Raw genomic sequence first — 19,295 nt, forward strand, 5'->3', positions numbered from 1 at the left:
TGCAGACCACATGGATTATTTGTTACTGTAGGTTGTCCTGGTTCCGGCTGGGACAGAGTTAACTTTCTTCCCAGTAGCTTGGGGGGTATGCTGTGTTTTGGGTTTAGTGTGAAAGGAGCGTTGATGGCCCATTGATGCTTTGGCTGTTGCTGGGTGATGCTTGCACCGGGAGGGTAGAGCACAGCCGGGGTGGTGGACCCAGCTGGCCAGTGGGGTATTCTATACCATGTGACATCATGCTCAGTATAAAAACCAGGTGTATGGGGGGGGCTCGCCCCCTTTCGTGAAGCGCGGTCGGCTGTCAGTGAGCAGTTGCATTGTGCATCGCCTGCTTTCCTACTTGTGCCCTCCCGATTCTCTCCCCCATCCCACCGGGGGGGGGGAAGCGAGCGGCTGCGTGGGGTTTATTTGCTGGCTGGGGTTAAACCACGATAAGGTGCATAAAGAAATAATATCATAATGATGTTAGATGAGCTTAGTCTTGTAAATAAGGAAAATTTTTACCATATTTAGTTTTAGGAATGAAACAAAGTCTCATAATTCCATCTTTAAATAAAATATTATGATTTAAAATAAAATGCTTGACTGAATGGGATAACATTTGCGGCCAAAGTGTCTGAACCAACTTGGATGTGACAATTTTGAACTTTTTTGATGTCCATTTAATTGTTTTATTACCAGAGGGAGTGAAAATAAACAGCTATGTCAGAACAAAAATAAACATGCTATTTTGGAGCATACGCTAATGCAGTATCTTTTCTCTGAAAATGCTGAGGATTAAATGTATCATAAGAAAATATAACCACCGTGCAATAGGCAAATATGGGGTAATCTGCATCTATGCTAATCTCCTGATCTCTGATACAGCCTTGAATTTTGAAACATATGAACTAACTCTGCTTCCAAAATGTTTGTCATTAATTACGACCATTATAAACAAACGTATTTCCAAGCCTTTTTGTTCCCCATGTGAATTCTTGAATACTACATTCATTGTATTTTCCTAACAAGAGAGTGGTTGTTTTTTTTTTTTTAAGGCTGAGGGTTTTGAATTAGTACAAGAACTAGTCAGATCTTGTAGTCTTAATTAAAAATGTAGTATGTTGCTAATTGCTTTTCTTACCTATAATTACAGGCAGAGGCTGATGTTTCTACTTGGTGTGGGCAGTTTGCAGCTCTTTGTTCAAAGCAATTGGACTGGACCTCGTCTTCAATTAAAGCTTCAGGACTTTTTGCCACCTGCATTGTTACAGAAATTCTGTGAGGTATATGTGGATTTTAATAAGCTGTCCTTTTATTGTCGCTGCTTTTCGCAAATAACTGTAACGCATACATGTGTCAGAGAACCGTAACTCATAGATGTGCCATCTGTGAGGCGCAGTGCTAGAATGAACTGCCTTGATCATTGGTCCTGCTGGCTGCTATTGCAAGCATCTTCAGCTATATCGGTTTGATAAGCAGTGTCCTAAAAGTAGTTACTTTGTTTATCTACTTAAGAGATTTCCTGCTGGAGATGCTGGTTTTGGATGGGGAAGATATGTTTATTATGTGGGAGCATTTACTCAAAGGGCATTTGCAGTCAATAAACTTTTTATTTATTTGTTTTGGGATATGTTCTTAGCTGGATCAAAGAAAGGTATTTATAAATGGCTTAGAAATTTTCCCTCCTTAGGGTAAGGTAGAAGCTGCATATCTTGCAAATAGCAGAATATCTGGCAGATAATAAGAGAACAGTAGATTCGGATGCTCAGTATCCTGTTAGGCTCATGGATGATGCCAACTGAGTTGTTGTAGTATTAGTACAAAAATGCTAAGTCAAATAGAGCTTTTGGAAGAGGAGGGGAATGTAGGAGATGAAACTGAGGACTGTCAGTTTTATTTACTTTGGCATCTTTTTATGTAAATAAATAATCAACACCATAACCTCTTTTTAGTGAGATGCATATATTGTTTCTCATGGCAGTACCATGCTCCATCTTGTGTCTCTCCTGCACCTGTGGTTCAGCACAGGTTCTTGAGCACTAATTTTTCTCTTGGAATTAAAGCTACGGTAAAATACTGATTACTGCAGCGTGTCAGGGAAGTACATATCACTAGTCTCTGCTAATGCTAAATCTACACATGAATTTGAATTTAGAATTTCACTGTGAATAAGGTACAGACCACGAGCAATGTGAATGCTGTGAACTGTGGAATGAGGGGAAGTTTGAGTATATGAAAAGTTTCACATAAAACCATCAGATCTGTGTTGCATTATTGTGTCATGTTTTTGCAAGAATTCTATAATTCATGAAGTCCTGCCCTAGGTTTTGTTTGCAAGGTTGTATTTCTAAATAACTAATTCAGATACAGTATCTCCCCCTTTTTTTTAAATAGATGTTTATCAGTTTGGTTTATCTTTTAGAGCTGACATGGTGTGTATATAGGCTTATTTTTTGCTCGATTTCTGATACTAGAAATTCAAATCTCATCTTCTGATGACTAAATAAGTAACAGTGGAAACCAAGTGTACTAAACCTTCTAGGGTGCGAAATGAGTTAGCAGAAATTAAGTATGCTATTTCTGAGGGTAAAAGTTCAATTTGCCTTTATATATAATAAAAAAAATCAGAAATACAAACTCATTTCTTCCATTCTCCTTACAATTTGTTTATAATCTTTAAGATTATAGTATTAAAATATTCTTATAATTATGTTTACTGAAGAACTCTAATATTCTGTGTTAGTGTATCTGCGCAGGCTGCAGTCTAACACAGAGGCTGCAGCCCAAGATGATAGTCATAGAACTGCTGTCACTGACAGAGTTCACAGACATGTAAAACACAATGTTCATGATTTCTATTAACCATCCCATTTATTGTCTGTCTTAATGGAAGAATGAGATACTAATTGCCTGTTGAATAAGGGAATATATACCTCCTGTTTAGTTTCTGTTATGTTTCTGCTGTGGCTGTGAGTGTAACGCATTGAAAGATGTTTGCTTACGCAGGGGTGGTATTCCAGAAACTAAATTGGCAAGCGATTATAAAGGAAAACAGACTTGAGCATACTTGATTTCTAATGAGTACTGTATCAGACTTTGATATTGCTGCAAGATTTAGCTATTTATACATTCGGGCAGAAGAATTTTACCTTTATTTATATTACTGCTGTATATATTATCTTCTTCTGAAATGCTAGTGGGTTTTTTTTCCAAGAGCACTAAACGTTTATGTGCTAATATATAATATCCAGTTCTCTTCTTATTAAACGTCTTAATTCGAAAGCTTTTGTATGTTTTGAATTATCTTTATGTACTTACTTTTCTTTCCAAGGATTGTTAATATATAAACACTCTGTAAAAATGAACATCTTGATAAACTGACATTTTTGTGCTTCCATTAATTCTTCTCTTGCATACACAGATATTTAGGAGAAGTGGATTAAAAAAATAGCTGTAATTTTCTGCATCTGTTGTAATCTTCCATATTCTGTCATCAAGACTGACACAATCCCGTTTTAAATAGACCTTCCATTTTTCAGGTTTTCAGACTAAAATGATCTTTTCCCATGTCAAGGTTAAAAAATTATGTCTTCATGTTTCTTTTAGCCTGCTCTAAGTAATATCGCTAACTTTCAGCCTTACAATGTCTCATTTATTTCAGGAATATTTTAAAAACTGTTATTCTTATTTTCAGAACACTTTATTGGATTAGTCTTAACTTCATGCTTTCAGGCTATATAACTGCTGCCATTTCTATCCTTTGAAAGTTTCACCTCTGGGTCAGCGGTATAGTTTCATTTCTGCTCCCAGATAACTTCAGAATGCATCATTAATTTCTTATGAGTGCATTAAGACTGCATAAGACTATAATTAATTTCAGTGAAGAACAAATAAAATAGCTTCTTTTAGATGAGTTGCTGGTTGAGGCCTCTTGGATGTCTTCCATGAACAATATTCATAAGTATGTGTACATTTTTTCCCATCCCCCAAATTGATTCCAGCCTTCTCTGTAAATTACGGTTACATTCATGTACTCTGTTAGGATTTCTTTTTATGTCCTGCAGAACTGGCTTGTGCTTTTCTCTTTTGAGTCCACACATAAAAGTAGTTAGTAATTCCTAAACAGAAACTGGCTAGCGTTTTAGTTATTAGGTGTCTTTCAGTTTTCTAAAATAACTTTGAGACTTTACCACACCAATTAAATAGTTTGACTGATGCTACCTTGAGTTAATGATAAGTGAATTGTGCTGAAGGAAGATTTAAAAAGTACTGGATTTCAGTTAAAATGGATTAGCAGCTCTGGCTTTGAACTTGCTGGGATTAGACTAAAACATTTTTAATGAGCTAAGTGCTTATTATAAGTGGGGTATAGTAATAAGCTCTTTGTGTCTTAAAGAACTGTCACTGTCTGCATGTGAGGGAATAGAAGGTACAGAACTGTTGAAGTTGGAGCATGTTTATCCTGCCTTAAGTTTCAGAGTTTCTAAGTATTAGCTCCTACAATTGAGTTTAGTATTTTCAGTAGATGAACTGGACAAAAGTGTGTAGTAGGACTAATTAAGATCACAGATGACTGTAAGAATGTTGTGAGGACAAGCTGCTTTAATTGTTTGTGGTCTGAATTCATATTCACAAGTAGGATATATTTGGTAATGGTGAGAAGCTCCATCTGGAAGAAGATCCCAATGTGTTAATTGATAATACATGTAAATAACTGGTAGGAATCCTCCAAACACTTATCAACAGCTCTTGCTGGCCTTTTTGTAACTTCCAGGCTGATTCCAAATAATGAATTTTGGAATGCGTTTGAATAATTTTTTTTTCCTTATACTTGTATTACGGATTCTTTTATGCATTATTTGATCCTTTTGCTGGAAGAGACTGAAATATTACCAGACTCCTATTGATACTGATAGCCAGTATCAATACGGCTATGATGGTCCTAATTCATATGAAAAACACCAATGTACTATGTAGTACTACTGTTTCAAATCTGATATGATTCCTTAGCCTTGTTAATTCAATCTATTGGGAATTCCTCTTTTTCTTCCAGACCCAGATGCTTGGCTTCCATTAGGATAAACTAGCCAGAAAGAAGGAGGAGTTGAATTTTAGGCTGACTGATGTGCTGTTTGAATACCAGTGACCAGCAAGATATAGGCTTTGAAGATTTTGCAAATTTCTCCCTCTTGTGGGGAATATAAGGGGGGATGATAAAGGCTAAATGTGGAGGCAGAGTCTTGTAAGCAGAGATAATCTGCTGAAGTAGCCTACAGTCTTGCCCTACATTCCCTTGCTATGAATGTAGAAAAGAAGGGAGATTCTTAATGCAGCCACTTGGAAAATACTCCTTTAAAAATGGAGCAAAGTTACCCTCATAGGGAATATGAACAAAAGCATTCACAACTAAGTACTTCTACATGTAGCACTCTCAGGGAAGACTTGCTTATGCTAGCTCACCTTTATTGTCTTCAGTCTGCATGGGTTACCTGTTGCTGGCTTGGATCATGAAACTGGAAACAGCCTCCACTGTAATCTTACCTCCTTTGCAGAAAGTTGGAGAGAGAAGCAGTTAGAAACAAAACCAATTTTTCCATCCCCTAAAGTCTAGAGTGAGGAGTGAATTCTGTTCCAAAGGACCAAATCTTTGGCTGGTAACCTCAGTACATCCTCCATTATTCTGGAAGATATATCACCTTAGCTTTGCCAAATGACAAATTATTGCACAGTAGTCTTTGTACTGTTTAAAATCTGAGAAGCCCAGTATATAAGGCTTAGTAGCCACATACAGATTCCTTATTTGATAGTTTGTTTGCTTCTCCGCACCTCCTCTCCATTTTTTAATTAATTCTTCGCAAGGCTTCAGTCTGGCTTTTTCTGCCTCTGCGTATGTCTGCACTTACCATTTTAAGATTTAGGGTGAAGATCCCCAAGGCTGAGAAGGACCTGATGAAACATTAGGAAGGCCAGTTCAGAGCAGTCCCTTATACAAAAGTAAAAGCATATCAAATGCTCACTTTGCCTCTAATCATTATCAATAGCAAGAAAAAAACATGAAGCCTCTATACTAAAATTCTCATACCTTCTATTCTCAGAGCTATTGAATGTGAATGGCAGAAGTTTTTTTTCGGATTATTATCATCATTACTCAGGTGGTAACAGTTGTGCTAGGAAATACTTTTGAAATACTGTGAAATAGCCAAGAGTACTGTCCCAGCTTGCAGTTGGTTTAGGGCTTTAGTAGTAGTTACTTAACAGTAGCCATTAATTTACTGTTTGGAAGTTGAATACATAACCAGCTGTGTCTCAGAGATTAAAAAATGTATTTAAGAGTGAATTGAGCTTCATTTGTCTGTATTTAGTCCAGAGTTGGACTGGACTAAACCCCCTGCAGGTCCAATGGAAACTGGATGATTACCTCAGAGATTTCTCAGCATATGTTCATGAAGTAATTGTCTAGTATATGTTTCTGTGCTTTAAGAAAATTCCTGAATAAAATAATTACACGTTTTGATGGCAAGTCTGGTGAAGAATGGAAAGACTCAACACTCTAACCCAGGCTTCCTGGGTCAGGAACATTGTGTTAGCAAGTCTTGAGTTGTGGCCATTTTGAGATATGTAAAATTTTTGAGCTATATGAGATAGGTTCGACACTTTGAATATTTAAGTGTTTAAACACAAGAAGACAAGCTCAAAATTTCTTTTTACTCTTGGCCAGTGTTTTAGGGATTTATGTGGACTCGATTCCTAACTTTTCAGCCCTCGAAGCTGTAAAAGTTTAAATGTCTACTACTTTTATATGTAGCTGTTCTCTCATCTTAAAGACTACCTTAGGGCAGTAAATTCTGTTGTTAGAATTCTGCACTGATAATGCAGTCTTAGAGCAGAATTTAGAAGAATGGATATTGGTTTAGGCTTTCTCAGCTAAAAGAAAAGGATATCTGCTTTCCTGTACGGGATTTGCTTCATGGAAAAGAACATGGATTTGTTAAAATAGAAGATAGCAGTTCTTTGGCTCTGAGACTTGTTGGCTTATTGTCAAGTCTGTGACATGTCATCATCTCTCCCTTCTCCCTCCCTCATTACATTCCTTGTAATGTTACATTAGCTGGACTGAGCTCTCCGATGAAAGGATTTGAAATGTGAATTTGAGATTAATTGGTTGCTACAATGCTTAAACAAGTGTAGATTACTACAGTGTAGCAAGGCTGTTCTAGAAAATGGTTCTATAACAAAGCTTATAGCTTCTTTGCTTTCCCACCGAGTATTTTAAGTACTGTCTACTTTGATTATAGAAAGAGTCAAAATGGAGCAGACGGAAAAAAAGTTTAAGTTAAACTGAAAATTATATTGTGTCCTATTATGTGTGTGTGTTAAAAATGAATCTTTAGAAGTACTGAATGATGACTTTCCCTCTCAAAATTGGAGTAGAGGTATTGGTAAGGCTGTTCCTTTCTGAATCACTCGAGGTGGGAGGGATCTGGTATACTTCCACCTGGCAGTTTCTTTCCTTTATTTTCAAGTGGTTTGTCAGACTGTTGTAAACTTTGTTACCACGGTGGGATTGAAATGACTGCAGTGATGTCATGCAAGAATTCCACCTTGAGTAAATAATTTAAAGTCCCAAGTCATTATCTTCAAAGTAAAAGTATTTTCAATGTTAATGCAAGATAAATAATTAACAAACCTAAGCAAATCATAAAAAAAAGCCATAAGATTACCTGGTCATTAAAAAGTGAACTAGGGGAATAATGTGACTTAACTTTTATCTTTAATGTAATCTGTTGGTAAAGGTATTGAAAAGAGTTACAAATAACTTAGGAATTACATTATTCGTTTAGTTTAAAAAGGTAAAATGTGATTCAAATAACTTCTCTCCTGGTTGTGTAGACTGAAAAAGAATCTTTCTCAGGCAAGTGACTTCAATGCAAGCTGTCATTTAACCTTTTCTACTTCTCTTTCCCTTCCATTCCCTTTCCTTGCCCCTTTCATACTAACTGAAAACAAAAGCCCTACTTTTTTTAGTTTGCAAAGAAAACTTGCCATATGAGAACCAGGAATAAACTGATGAACTGACATCTCCCTGAGTCTGAAGATAAACTGCTTGAATTCTTTTATTCAGATGACAGTCACCACTGAGAGACAGATTCCCTGGAGAGCAGAGAGAGGTTTTTATTTGTTGGACAAAGGGAAAGATGACTCTAACATTGGTGCCATGATGCTACTCCAACGGGAAGCTCCCTCTGGGGAAAGAGGAAGATAACGCATATTGACATCACTGGAGTGCTGTAGGATTCATTTAATTAACAAATTGATTACAAATTGAATGGCATAGATTACCAGAAGTTTTTCTCCTTAGATCATGGGAAGGATTATATTACTGGAATGTGTTTGGGGATAGTGTTGACTGGACATACGCACTTCAGGTGGGAGGAAATCAGAGTCTTTCAGATCATGTTGATATGGTGTATCTGGACAGCAAGAAACAAGACAGAATTCACCATGACTTGGTAAAAGGTTGACACTCCAAGAGACAGTGATTTTTTTAAATGTGTTGAGCAGAGTTTTTCCTTAAATACATGAATAATTATTTTTCCTAATTCTATATTACATGATTTGTTTATAAACTTATGTTTCCTAAAACTTGTCATTTTTTTTCATTCTTCTTTCAGCCAAAAATGCTGCATGCAGCTATTTTAAAGATGCTGGTTCTAGATGGTGAATCAGTCTATACCTTGACTTCTCATCCTATTTTGCTGCTTATAGCCAGGATAATCTTTGTGAATTCAAGACACAAACTTGCATCTCTTCAGGTAAGAAATATGTGCCTAATGATTATGACTGCCAGCTACTCATTAATTGGTTCTCTCATTCTTTTTTTCATACCTCATTGAATCAGTGTAACTTCCATTTCTTTTTCAGTAGCTCTGGGTTTTTTCCCCTCTAAGAAACAGTTCAGACAAAGTGATTACAATTAAATGCCAAGTATCTTTTTCTTAAAGATAAGCTATTTTCTCACTGTCTTCCCCAAAAGAGAAGAAAGATGCCTCCATTACCTGGAAAAATTAGAAAATTTAATAGGAAGCAACTTTTTTAAGAGACACGTACTTTGTGACATTATTTGAGGGGTGGTAGGAGGAGTGCCCTATAAGGCAGCTTACATATACTATGTCCTTTTTAACAAGCTTTGGGATACTGTTAACCATTACTGTATGAATTCTAAGCCATGCGTTCAAGGAAGTCCTCTCTTTTGCTTGTCATTGACCTCTACCTCTTCTGCAGGCATCCATGTGGAAGCTACCTTAATTTTCTGTGGTGCTTGTACTTTAAAAACAAGACGATATGATGAACCTCTTCTCAAGAGGGTTTTTGTCTCTACTTCCTTTGTAGTTTAGCAGCTGGCTGGTTGGTAGCAGGACTCTCTGGAGCTGGGGGACTTTTAACAGCAGCAATTTCTCTTTATTGCATTCCAGTTGAACAGAATTTGGCTGGAGATCAAAATGCCACATGGTCCCTCTTTATGCTTGGCTGACAACATCCATTCCCAGCTGGGTCTTTGTATGAGTGATGAATTAAACTGCGTGGGAGATGTTGGCTGTACTGTATTTCTGGAAGCCAAGCTCTTCCATCGTTTTCCCTGTTATTCACAGATGAGTGTTGTTGAATTTCAGCAATTGGGTCAGTCAGGGAGGCAGAAAATGTACCTGGTATAGAGAATTCTCTTGCTGCTCCCCTCAGACGTCCATCTTCTACCCAGTGGAATTTCAATTACTTGTGGCTACATCAAGTTTCAATAGTAGTTCAAAGGCAGCAACTGATAAAAACTACTTTCATCAACAGGTCAATGCAGCAATTAAAGCTTGCAATTCTTTCTCATTTCAGCTTGATTCAAAGGAAGTCTCTTAATACCTTTGCTTCTTAAAATTAGTGCAAATAAATTTAAAACAGGGTAAAATGCTCTGAAATATATTATCCAAAGTATTAATAAAGCCCTGTTTTATTCAAAAATGCTATTGTACATGGAAGATTAAATGCTTAAAAATCATCCAAAAATTCTTAACTTGACTCCCAAAAAACTAACATTGCTGATAGAATATTGTACAGAGCTCAGCTGGCTTACCTGAAACTTTATAAATATGTTCTCTCTGATTCTAACATTTGAGTGGCAAACATCAGGCCTCAGGAAATTGTATCATTAAGCTGGATACTCAGTTGTGTGGGAAAATGAATACTTCATTATATAAAGCTAAACTGAAGTAATTTGAAACTTTGTATTTAAATTGCCTTTAGGTTTCTAAATAAGTGATGAAATACTGGGATCTGACCTTTTTCACAAGGTCTGTTTGTGTGCTTTTACTTTGTTCAGCTTGATATCAAAAGTCATCTTTCATTGGTTTTTGAAATAGATGCTGTTATTCTTTTTGATGGTTCCTTTCTAGGGACATTACAGTTAACTACATGTGATTGGTTTAGATGTTTTTGCTTGAATACTGTACAGCCCCGAGGTTGGTCTGATGTAAGCGTACCTGTATAAAAAGTTCAGAAGATAGGTGACTCTGAGAAGCACTCAAACATCTGTTTCATAGAAAATGATTGGCGTGCTAGCAGTAGCAGAATAACTAGTAATCAGTAATGCTTGTGTAGAGGTATGCCCTACACTCACAGATTATAATCTTAAGTATAATTTCGAGAATACAATATTATGTTATCAATTAGCTTTTCCATGCATTTCCACCTGCTGCAGCTAGAGCGGGATAACATATGCTGGGGAACTCATGTTTTGTGTACACAGTTTTCTAAAATCAGGTATTTCCTGAGCTGTGATTCAGCTGTGCTATAGAATGATTACTTAGTTCAGTCAGGTATTTGCCCTTCTGAAATTCCACATACAAGCATTTCTACTTCCAATTGTGATTGTTAGGTGTTCTCATGGCAGTTATGGTCCTCTTTCACCTCTCTGTCTCCTTTCTACCCCCACCTGAAGAAATAAAAAAAAAATTAAACAGAACAGGAAAAAATGCATAGAAGGGCAGCACTGGATGATCAGAAATACTGAATGGCTTCCATACAAAAAATAACTAAATAACTCTTCAGACTGGAAAGACTACTGAAGTGTGAGATCATGGCTGTCTATTAAAATCATGAATGTGACACTAAAGAAGATAAGTAGGAAATGGCTTTTTTTTTGGTCTTTCTGTTAAAAGAATTAGGAGGTATGAAATCAAAGTAGCAAGTGGCTGCTCCAAAATAAGCACACACAAGTATTTCTTTTATCTTCTGTTCACAGAGTTTCTTACCAGATTGTGGTCCTAAAGGTTTACAGGGTTCAAAGAGCAGGTAGAAAAATTAACAGAGGAAAAGCCCATCAAACTCTTAGAGCACTGTAGAGCTGCTTGAATATGTTCATCTTTATGCTTGGTTAGTGCTCACTTTTTATATAAAACAACTATTTTGGTTGGGTTTGTATTTTTTAGAAATTGGAATTGAATAGATTACAAATCTGTATTTTAAAGCCACTTATCTTTTTTCTTTTTTTAAAAAGGATCTATACTTGTTATTCGCTTGAAGTATCCGTATTTTCTTTCAGACACTATCCTGGTGGACTCTAAGATATGTGAATATTCACCAGCAGTTGTTAGAGGAGAGATCACCTGAGCTATTTACTCTTGCCCAGACCTGTATAAAACAAGGTATGTTTCTAATTACTTGGTTTATTGGCCTACAGCATCAGTTGTAAGATATCATGGGGGAGGGGAGTTTGTAGAGACAACTCTAGCAACATGATGGTTGTCAGATGCTTATGTAACTACAGAGAGTAGGGAGGGAACAGAATTCACTTAAATTGACATGGATTTGTATGGCACATGCTATTTTCCAGACTTAAAGTTGAAAATGGGAATATGTGATTGTAGACAAAGGTTTTCTTCCCCTGTGCTTAGCACTGTTAACTTACCACAAGCTCACTTGAAGCCATTCTGTACTGTGGAAGGATTTTTATTAAATAACGGTCATCCTATGAACATTCCAAGCACTGAGGATTTGTTAGCAATAGTATAAGGCAAAGGGTTGTTAAAGAGTAATTGTAGTTTTAGAGTCTCTGAAGCGATAGCAGGAAAGGGAAAACAGGCTGAGGAATGTAACTATCAGTAGATTATGTAATGGAATGCAGGCGCAGGAAGCGTTCACGTGGACACCTGCTTTTGACCAATCTGTGTATGTTAAGATTCGTGTGCTTGCTGATTGTAAACCAATAGAGGATTCGTAGGTGCGCATGTTAGTGTGGCTAGCTTATAAAAGTAGCACAATATCTTGAAATAAAGGAGAATGACCATACCCACATTGGGACTCATCATTACTCTGGGAACGCACTCCCACTCCGACCCCTGGTCTCTCCGACACTGTACAGTTTTCATTCCTTATTTAACGGAGCTTATTTTGGTTTGAAAAGGGAGCGTCCTTGTTCTTCTGTATCTCTATAGGGGAGATAAACTTTTTTCCTGTTTTCTCTATCCCCACCTAAGTTTTGAGATTTGTTACCTCTCTGCATTATATGTAGAGAAAATAGACAATGTTAAAACTAAATTGTGTAATATATATATTGATGTTTACAAAAGCATAATGTAGAAAGTTAAAATGTCAAATATAATCGTATTGCTAGGGATTTTTTCCAAGAGGAACAAACTCTTATATAGACTGTTACTATTGTTTGCTACAGCAACTGATAAAGCTGGGAAAGGAGGCAAGCTTTTATGTACATTGGCCCCTCACTACTTAGTTAGCTAAAGGTTCTTCACTTAACTTCACAAACCTGAAATTTCCAACCAATTACACTTAAGAAATTTTCTATTGCATTTAGAGATGAATTGTCATATATGTTTTATTTTGACAAAGGAGGCAATCTTAAATGCCAAAGTTTCAAGTCTCCCCTCTCCTACCACACCTTAATGGAGCTTTTTTGACCTGAACCATATGTAGGTTCAGGCCAGGCAAATTATATGTAAAATGTGAAGTGGGTTTTCGTCTTCCTAGAACTTCCAAATAGGTACCAAAGATGTTAGTACAGTAATGAAATTGAGCAGAGGATTTTACTGGGTCCTCTGCATTGAAGAAGCAGCTGACTTAATGCTCTTACTGGTTGCTAAAAACACTGGAGTGGAAGGGTTTTGTTGCAATTGATGTAAACTGACTTTTGGGGTTTTTTTACTTTATTAGAGAATTTTGAACTAACTCTAGAGTTATCTTGCACAGGTATGGGAATCTTAAGATTAAATTCTACTTATTCCTTAATCTGTAACTTCAAAATTTCTAGTTCTTGGAAAGTTGGAAGTGTTGCTGATTTGATGCACGTATTAGAAAGTAATTGACAGGTGTAATTTAAGCACATCGTGATAAATTACTTGGCTTGCTAGTTTATGGGCTAAGGACTGGGGATTGGGGTTGGACTTTAGCAGGTGCAAAGAATTAAATCTAAGTTCCATTTTTGATTTCCAAATTAAATTATAGCAAATTGAGTGTTACTTCAAAAATGGGTGTTGTCAGTGTAGTGGAGTTAGTCTTACAAGTTTAGCCTGTTTAAATGCTTGTATTGAAAATAAAAATTCCTTAAAATGTGACTTCCAAGATACGTTGTAAAAGCTAATCTCCCACTTACTTCTCATAGCCAGTTTAAAAACTGTGTTGCGTAGAGGTGGTTAACTGTTCCGGAGAGAGTTTTTTTGCTTAGTTCGATGCAAACTAACCCTCCGGAGAGGGTTAGTTTGATGATTAGGGGTAAGCTTTTTGAGACAAAATTGTTGTTGCTTAGTTTTAATGTAGTAAGGCTTGAATATTTGTGTGTTAGGTTGTACAGTACTTCTAGAATGTATCTTTTCTAAATATTTACCTAAAAATATCTATAAATTTTATATTATGAAACAAGTGGTGCTGGTGTGCTTCATTCACATAAGGAAAGTTAAGGAGATATGTTTGTAATATTTGTTTAAAAAAAGCTTAGAAACTAAGTAGTCTTCTGCTCATTTCTAGATAATTTTTTTGTTGTTCTGAGTATGCGTTCCAGAGATGCCCAGCATCAAAGATGTTTAGATACCACTGGTTTTGCAGTTCTATTTGTACTGCAATTCTTGTTTGACAGTTTAGTTTTATTATGTTAACTTTGGAGTAGGCAGACTACATGAAAACATTTTTGGGTTCTGTTAAGTAGATAAAATCTGTAATAGAGAAATAGAGAAAAAGCACACTTTTTCTTCTTGGAAATACCTAAAAACTTGGAACAAAACTGAAAGAGAAGTAATCATAAAAATTAATTAAAATTCATTGACCAGGTGATGCTGGGTAGAGATACAGTAGTTTGTGCAGCTTTGATCTGTGTAGAGGATGCTGTTGCGTATGCACAGATACTAAATAAGTACTAAGATCATAGAATCATAGAATCATACAGGTTGGAAAAGACCTATAAGATCATCGTGTCCAACCGTCAACCTAACACCACCATGCCCTCTACATCATGTTCCTAAGGGCCTCATCTACACGTCTTTTAAATACCTCCAGGGATGGTGACTCCACCACTTCCCTGGGCAGCCTGTTCCAAGGCCTGACCACTCTTTCAGTAAAGAAATTTCTCCTGATGTTCAATCTAAACCTCCCTTGGTGCAACTTGAGGCCATTTCCTCTTGTTTTATCGCTAGTTACTTGGCAGAAGAGACCAACACCCACCTCGCTACAACCTCCTTCCAGGTAGTTGTAGAGCGCGATGAGGTCTCCCCTCAACCTCCTCTTCTCCAGGCTAAACAACCCCAGTTCCCTCAGCCGCTCCTCATAAGGCTTGTGCTCCAGGCCCTTCACCAGCTTCGTTGCCCTTCTCTGGACACGCTCCAGCACCTCCATGTCCTTCTTGTAGTGAGGGGCCCAAAACTGAACGCAGTATTCGAGGTGCGGCCTCACCAGTGCCGAGTACAGGGGCACGATCACCTCCCTACTCCTGCTGGCCACACTATTCCTGATACAGGCCAGGATGCCATTGGCCTTCTTGGCCACCTGGGCACACTGCCGGCTCATGTTCAGCCGGCTGTCAACCAGCACCCCCAGGTCCTTTTCCTCTGGGCAGCTTTCCAGCCACTCTTCCCCAAGCCTGTAGCGTTGCCTGGGGTCGTTGTGGCCGAAGTGCAGGACCCGGCACTTGGCCTTGTTGAACCTCATACAGTTGGCCTCGGCCCATCGATCCAGCCTGTCCAGGTCCCTCTAAAGATGTCTGTTTTCAGTCACCTGTTTTGGGACTCCTGAATGTGGTTTTCAGCGAAGATGATGTAAAGTACACTTGAATCTGTAGTGAGTTTTTCCAGGCAGGTTTTGCTGCCTGCTGCCTCTAACAGTTTATTTACTTTCTAATTAAAGCCATCTGATAATTCAAACAAGTACCTTTGTATTCCATAAAATAAATACTTAATAAACCTTTTAAATAGTCTTTGATTAGGGCTTGAAAACCCCACTTACTTGTTCTGTATCAACTTGACTAGAAAACTTTGTCTTAATTACTAGAGAAAAAGACCTTCAAATTCAGGAGAAATTATGTTTTCTATTTAAAATACATTGTTCTCAAGTGTAAAGTCAACATCATCACCTGAACACAAGACAGCTGCAGTGATTCCCTGCTGTTCTGAAGCAGCTGTTGTGCAAAACCAACAGGGCTTAGCACAGTTTCCCATCCAGTTGGTCCTGTGCCAAACGTGGTATGGGATGCCAGAGGGATGTCTTAAGTTTGGGGCATCAGTGCTTCTGTGCAGCTACATCAATACTAGTAATGATGTGAAGCTTTCCACAAAGGTCCTTGAAGTCTCACATGCCTAAACTTACCAAGTTTTGCGATTAGCACTGTGAGTAAATGATGTTCAGATAGGGAGTGGTAAGACCACTTCTTGATGTATCACTTTAGTTCCTTATAGCAATATATATGGTTTATAATATATATAATATATATAAAATATGGGCACATATATATAACATATATATAATATGGGCACAAGTAATTTTATATTCAGATCACTGAAACTTGTTAGCTATGGAAAATCAAGAAGCAGTGTATGATTATAGACTATAACCTTTGTTTTTTTTTTTTTTCTTTGAATCAAAATCATTCAATTGGAAAGTTGCATTTTTGTGTGCTTTCCACATGTGTACCTGCACATTCAGTATCTTGTAAGCTTTGTTGCACTGACAATGGCCCTTCGGGATTTAGTGGCTCAAACTACAAGAAAGAGTCAATGCAAATCTATGTTTGCATTTGTATAAAACCCTCAGTGCATTTTTGAGTGCTTTTAATAATACCTCATAGAAAACTCCATTTTATTTTTTCCTTATATAAATAAGATTTTTTTTCCTTTGGGAAACCATCAGAGTGGCATTGTATATGTATAGAGTGTGAAAAGCAGGTAAAGATGGCAGATGTCCCAAATAATTTACTGAAATTTTTTTTTTTTACTCTTTTTACAAAAAAAACAAAGCCTTTGTTAGAAAGATGGATGTCTTATGGTCCTCTGGGCACTATTCTCTTTTTTAAAAAGTGCTTAATGATAAATATGGGCAAAAGTATTAAACCTCAGATCCTTTCTTAATGAAGAGTATATACTACTTAAATGTGAGGTTAACATTCAACTAACTTTCTCAATTTTGAAGTAATGTGTTTGAAATAGGCTTTGTGTTAAAAGCAGGGATTAAGTTGCACAGACGTTGTTTTTAAATAGTTGTAGTCTCTTGAGGTTTTTTTTAAGGATTAAGTTGTAACCTGCTGCATTCTCTATCTTACTTTAGTTGGAAACCATTGGAGTAGTATTTTTAAATTACCAATTTGCTTTCATTAAACAAAATCTCTAAATTCAGACTTTGAAAAAAGTTACGTTACAAGGCAGGATTTATCCATGCAAATTCTTATTTACTGAATTAAAAAAGCTGTGTAAAAATATGTTCAGACTTAGCAGCTTTCTATATTAATTGAAAGATTTTGAGGATTAACAAGCACTAAAAAAAAAAGCCTAGGAGGTTTAAACAATAAAATCTTTTCAGGCTGGAGTTGACTGCCAGTCTCTAACTTCAAAAGTCAGAGAAAAATATTTTTTAAAAATCCTTGATAATATTAGTTTTTCATATAGTAAGACTTTTTACTAATCTTAATAAAACATGTTTGAAAAATTAAGCATCCATTAAGTAACACAGCATCTATGTTAATCTTGGATACCACTCTTTTTAGGTACTGTGATGCTGTGAGCTTTTGAAGAACTCTATTATGTAAATATTTTCTGGCAAAATAAAGAAATAAAGCCCAAAGCAAAAAAACAATTCCATTTAAGAATAAATCACATGAATTGTTTTCAACGTAGTGGTCTGTATTTTACTATGCAAGAATATTCTTTTGTCATTTACTGTATTTTGATAGATAGAATTTAAATGTATAAGAAATACAAATGCTTCTGTGCTGGATGAAAAAATATCAAGTCGTCTTTTCTAAAGATTTCAGATTTATTTATGAAGGTATTTTCTTCTGTTCAGAGGGAGAACATGATCTTTATCACTCAGCAAATCGGTAACGATAAAAAAAAAACCACACACAAACAAACAAAACAACCCAGAAAACAAAACAAAACCAAAACAAAAAACCCCACACACAAACAAAAAACCAAACAAACAGAAAACCCCTAAAAAGTCCTAAGTCCCCATTCAATGCTCAATCTGCTGGTGAAACTTTCTCATTTGAAGCCTGCTACTTAAGGAGGATATTACTTCAAAATCCTGTATTCTGAGTTCCTATGTTCTTTAGCAGGTCCAAGACAATTAGAGTTGTTTATTTCCTGCAAGAGTAACATATCGCATTTCAGCTTTGCTGTAAAACAGAAGCGAAGGTTAAACTTTTGCTTGTTCTAGTAGTAATCCTTAGATATAACACCTGAAAAATGCTTTAAATAGTGCATATCTTTTATACACTGACTGTGGATTTTTAAATGTGTGGAGGTGTAAAGAACAATGGGTCTGCTTTAAGCATAACAGATTTTCTCTCTTGGTATTTTAATTATATTTTAAAAATATCATTCTCCTGGACTGCACCCTGATAGCTTTTCTTTTTCTTAATTTGCAGTGACAGAAGCAGAAACTTTGTTCACAGGTGGTGAGAGCTGGCACTTAGCAGTTCAGTTCCATCTTGAGTGTGCCTATACATTTTTGTATTACTATGAGTATAAAAAAGCTAAACAATGTTTCAATACGGCTAAAGACATAACGAAACTGCAGATTAATCTTACAGGTAAGTTTTGCTTGTACAGTCTATGAGGATGGTTGGTTGAACCAAACTAACCTATAGTTTGTTGGGGTCTGGTTTTTTTTTTTAACATATCCAAGTAAAAAAGAACTATATTTTGAAAAATCTTGACTTTTAACAGGTAGGACTTATTTGTCTTCTAAGAATTAACATTGCTTGGAAAAGGGAAGAGAAATATGCCATCTAGTTACAATATCATCCCTAATATGGGTGTCTGAGCAGCTGTGGTATTACGATCCTTCCTTCTCGTGTTTCATATCGAATTCTAGGTCTCATTGTCTCTGTTGTGGGACTCCTGAAACTAGTCAGTGTCATGATGAATAATTTTGTTTGTTTGGAGACACTTATAAAGAAGTCTGCATGATGATTTGATGCAGTCTTTCACCGTTTATGCCACTAGCCTAGATCTGCTCTGTGTAAATAGCATTTAAAAGTCACTTCCAGGACTGTTGTTATCACAGGAAATAAGTAGAAAAGTCAAATTTCTGATGAACAGAAATATCAAGGATTCAATCACTATGGAGACTTTATAATTATCCTTTCAGAACCTATTCTTTGGAGTTGGGCAGGTCAGATTGCTGCACCTGCAACTTCATTTAAAATTGCATGTATAAATATGGGACTAGGTAATCAAAATGACATAAGATGCACCCTCCTCTGGGTGAGAACTTTTGATTGTGCCTGGGTAGAAATGCAAAAACCTTCATATAGTTCTTTCTATGGAGTTATTAGTGGAAAGGACTAAGGAACTGAAACTTGCAGCCTCCTTACCTATTATACCACTGTATGTGACAAGGCTAGCTATTCCTTTATATTTAGATTGGAGTTGCAGCAACCCCTGCTGGTATCCTGAGTCAGTTTAATATTTAAAAAAACAAACAAAAAAAAACAACAAACAAAACCTCAAAACAAAACAAACAAAAAACCCTCAACACCCCCCCTCCCGCTCCCCCCAAAAACCAACCCCAAACAAAAAAAAAAAAAACAAAAAAACCAAACCACAAAACCAAAC

At 36.5% G+C, this 19,295-nt stretch overlaps 1 protein-coding gene across 1 annotated transcript in view; it reads left to right on the forward strand.

Annotated features, from left to right (window-relative positions):
- The window catches only part of TTC27 (tetratricopeptide repeat domain 27), a 138,252-nt gene that overhangs the window by 8,131 nt on the left and 110,826 nt on the right, over window positions 1-19,295 (forward strand). Inside the window, exons 3-6 of the mRNA XM_075146694.1 lie at window positions 1,136-1,265; window positions 8,655-8,795; window positions 11,570-11,672; window positions 18,104-18,268. Of these exons, the coding sequence (XP_075002795.1) occupies window positions 1,136-1,265; window positions 8,655-8,795; window positions 11,570-11,672; window positions 18,104-18,268 (539 nt within the window). The remainder of the gene's footprint in view (window positions 1-1,135; window positions 1,266-8,654; window positions 8,796-11,569; window positions 11,673-18,103; window positions 18,269-19,295) is intronic.

This window comes from Calonectris borealis, chromosome 3, assembly GCF_964195595.1.
Source record: "Calonectris borealis chromosome 3, bCalBor7.hap1.2, whole genome shotgun sequence".
Classification (NCBI taxonomy): Eukaryota; Metazoa; Chordata; class Aves; order Procellariiformes; family Procellariidae; genus Calonectris; species Calonectris borealis.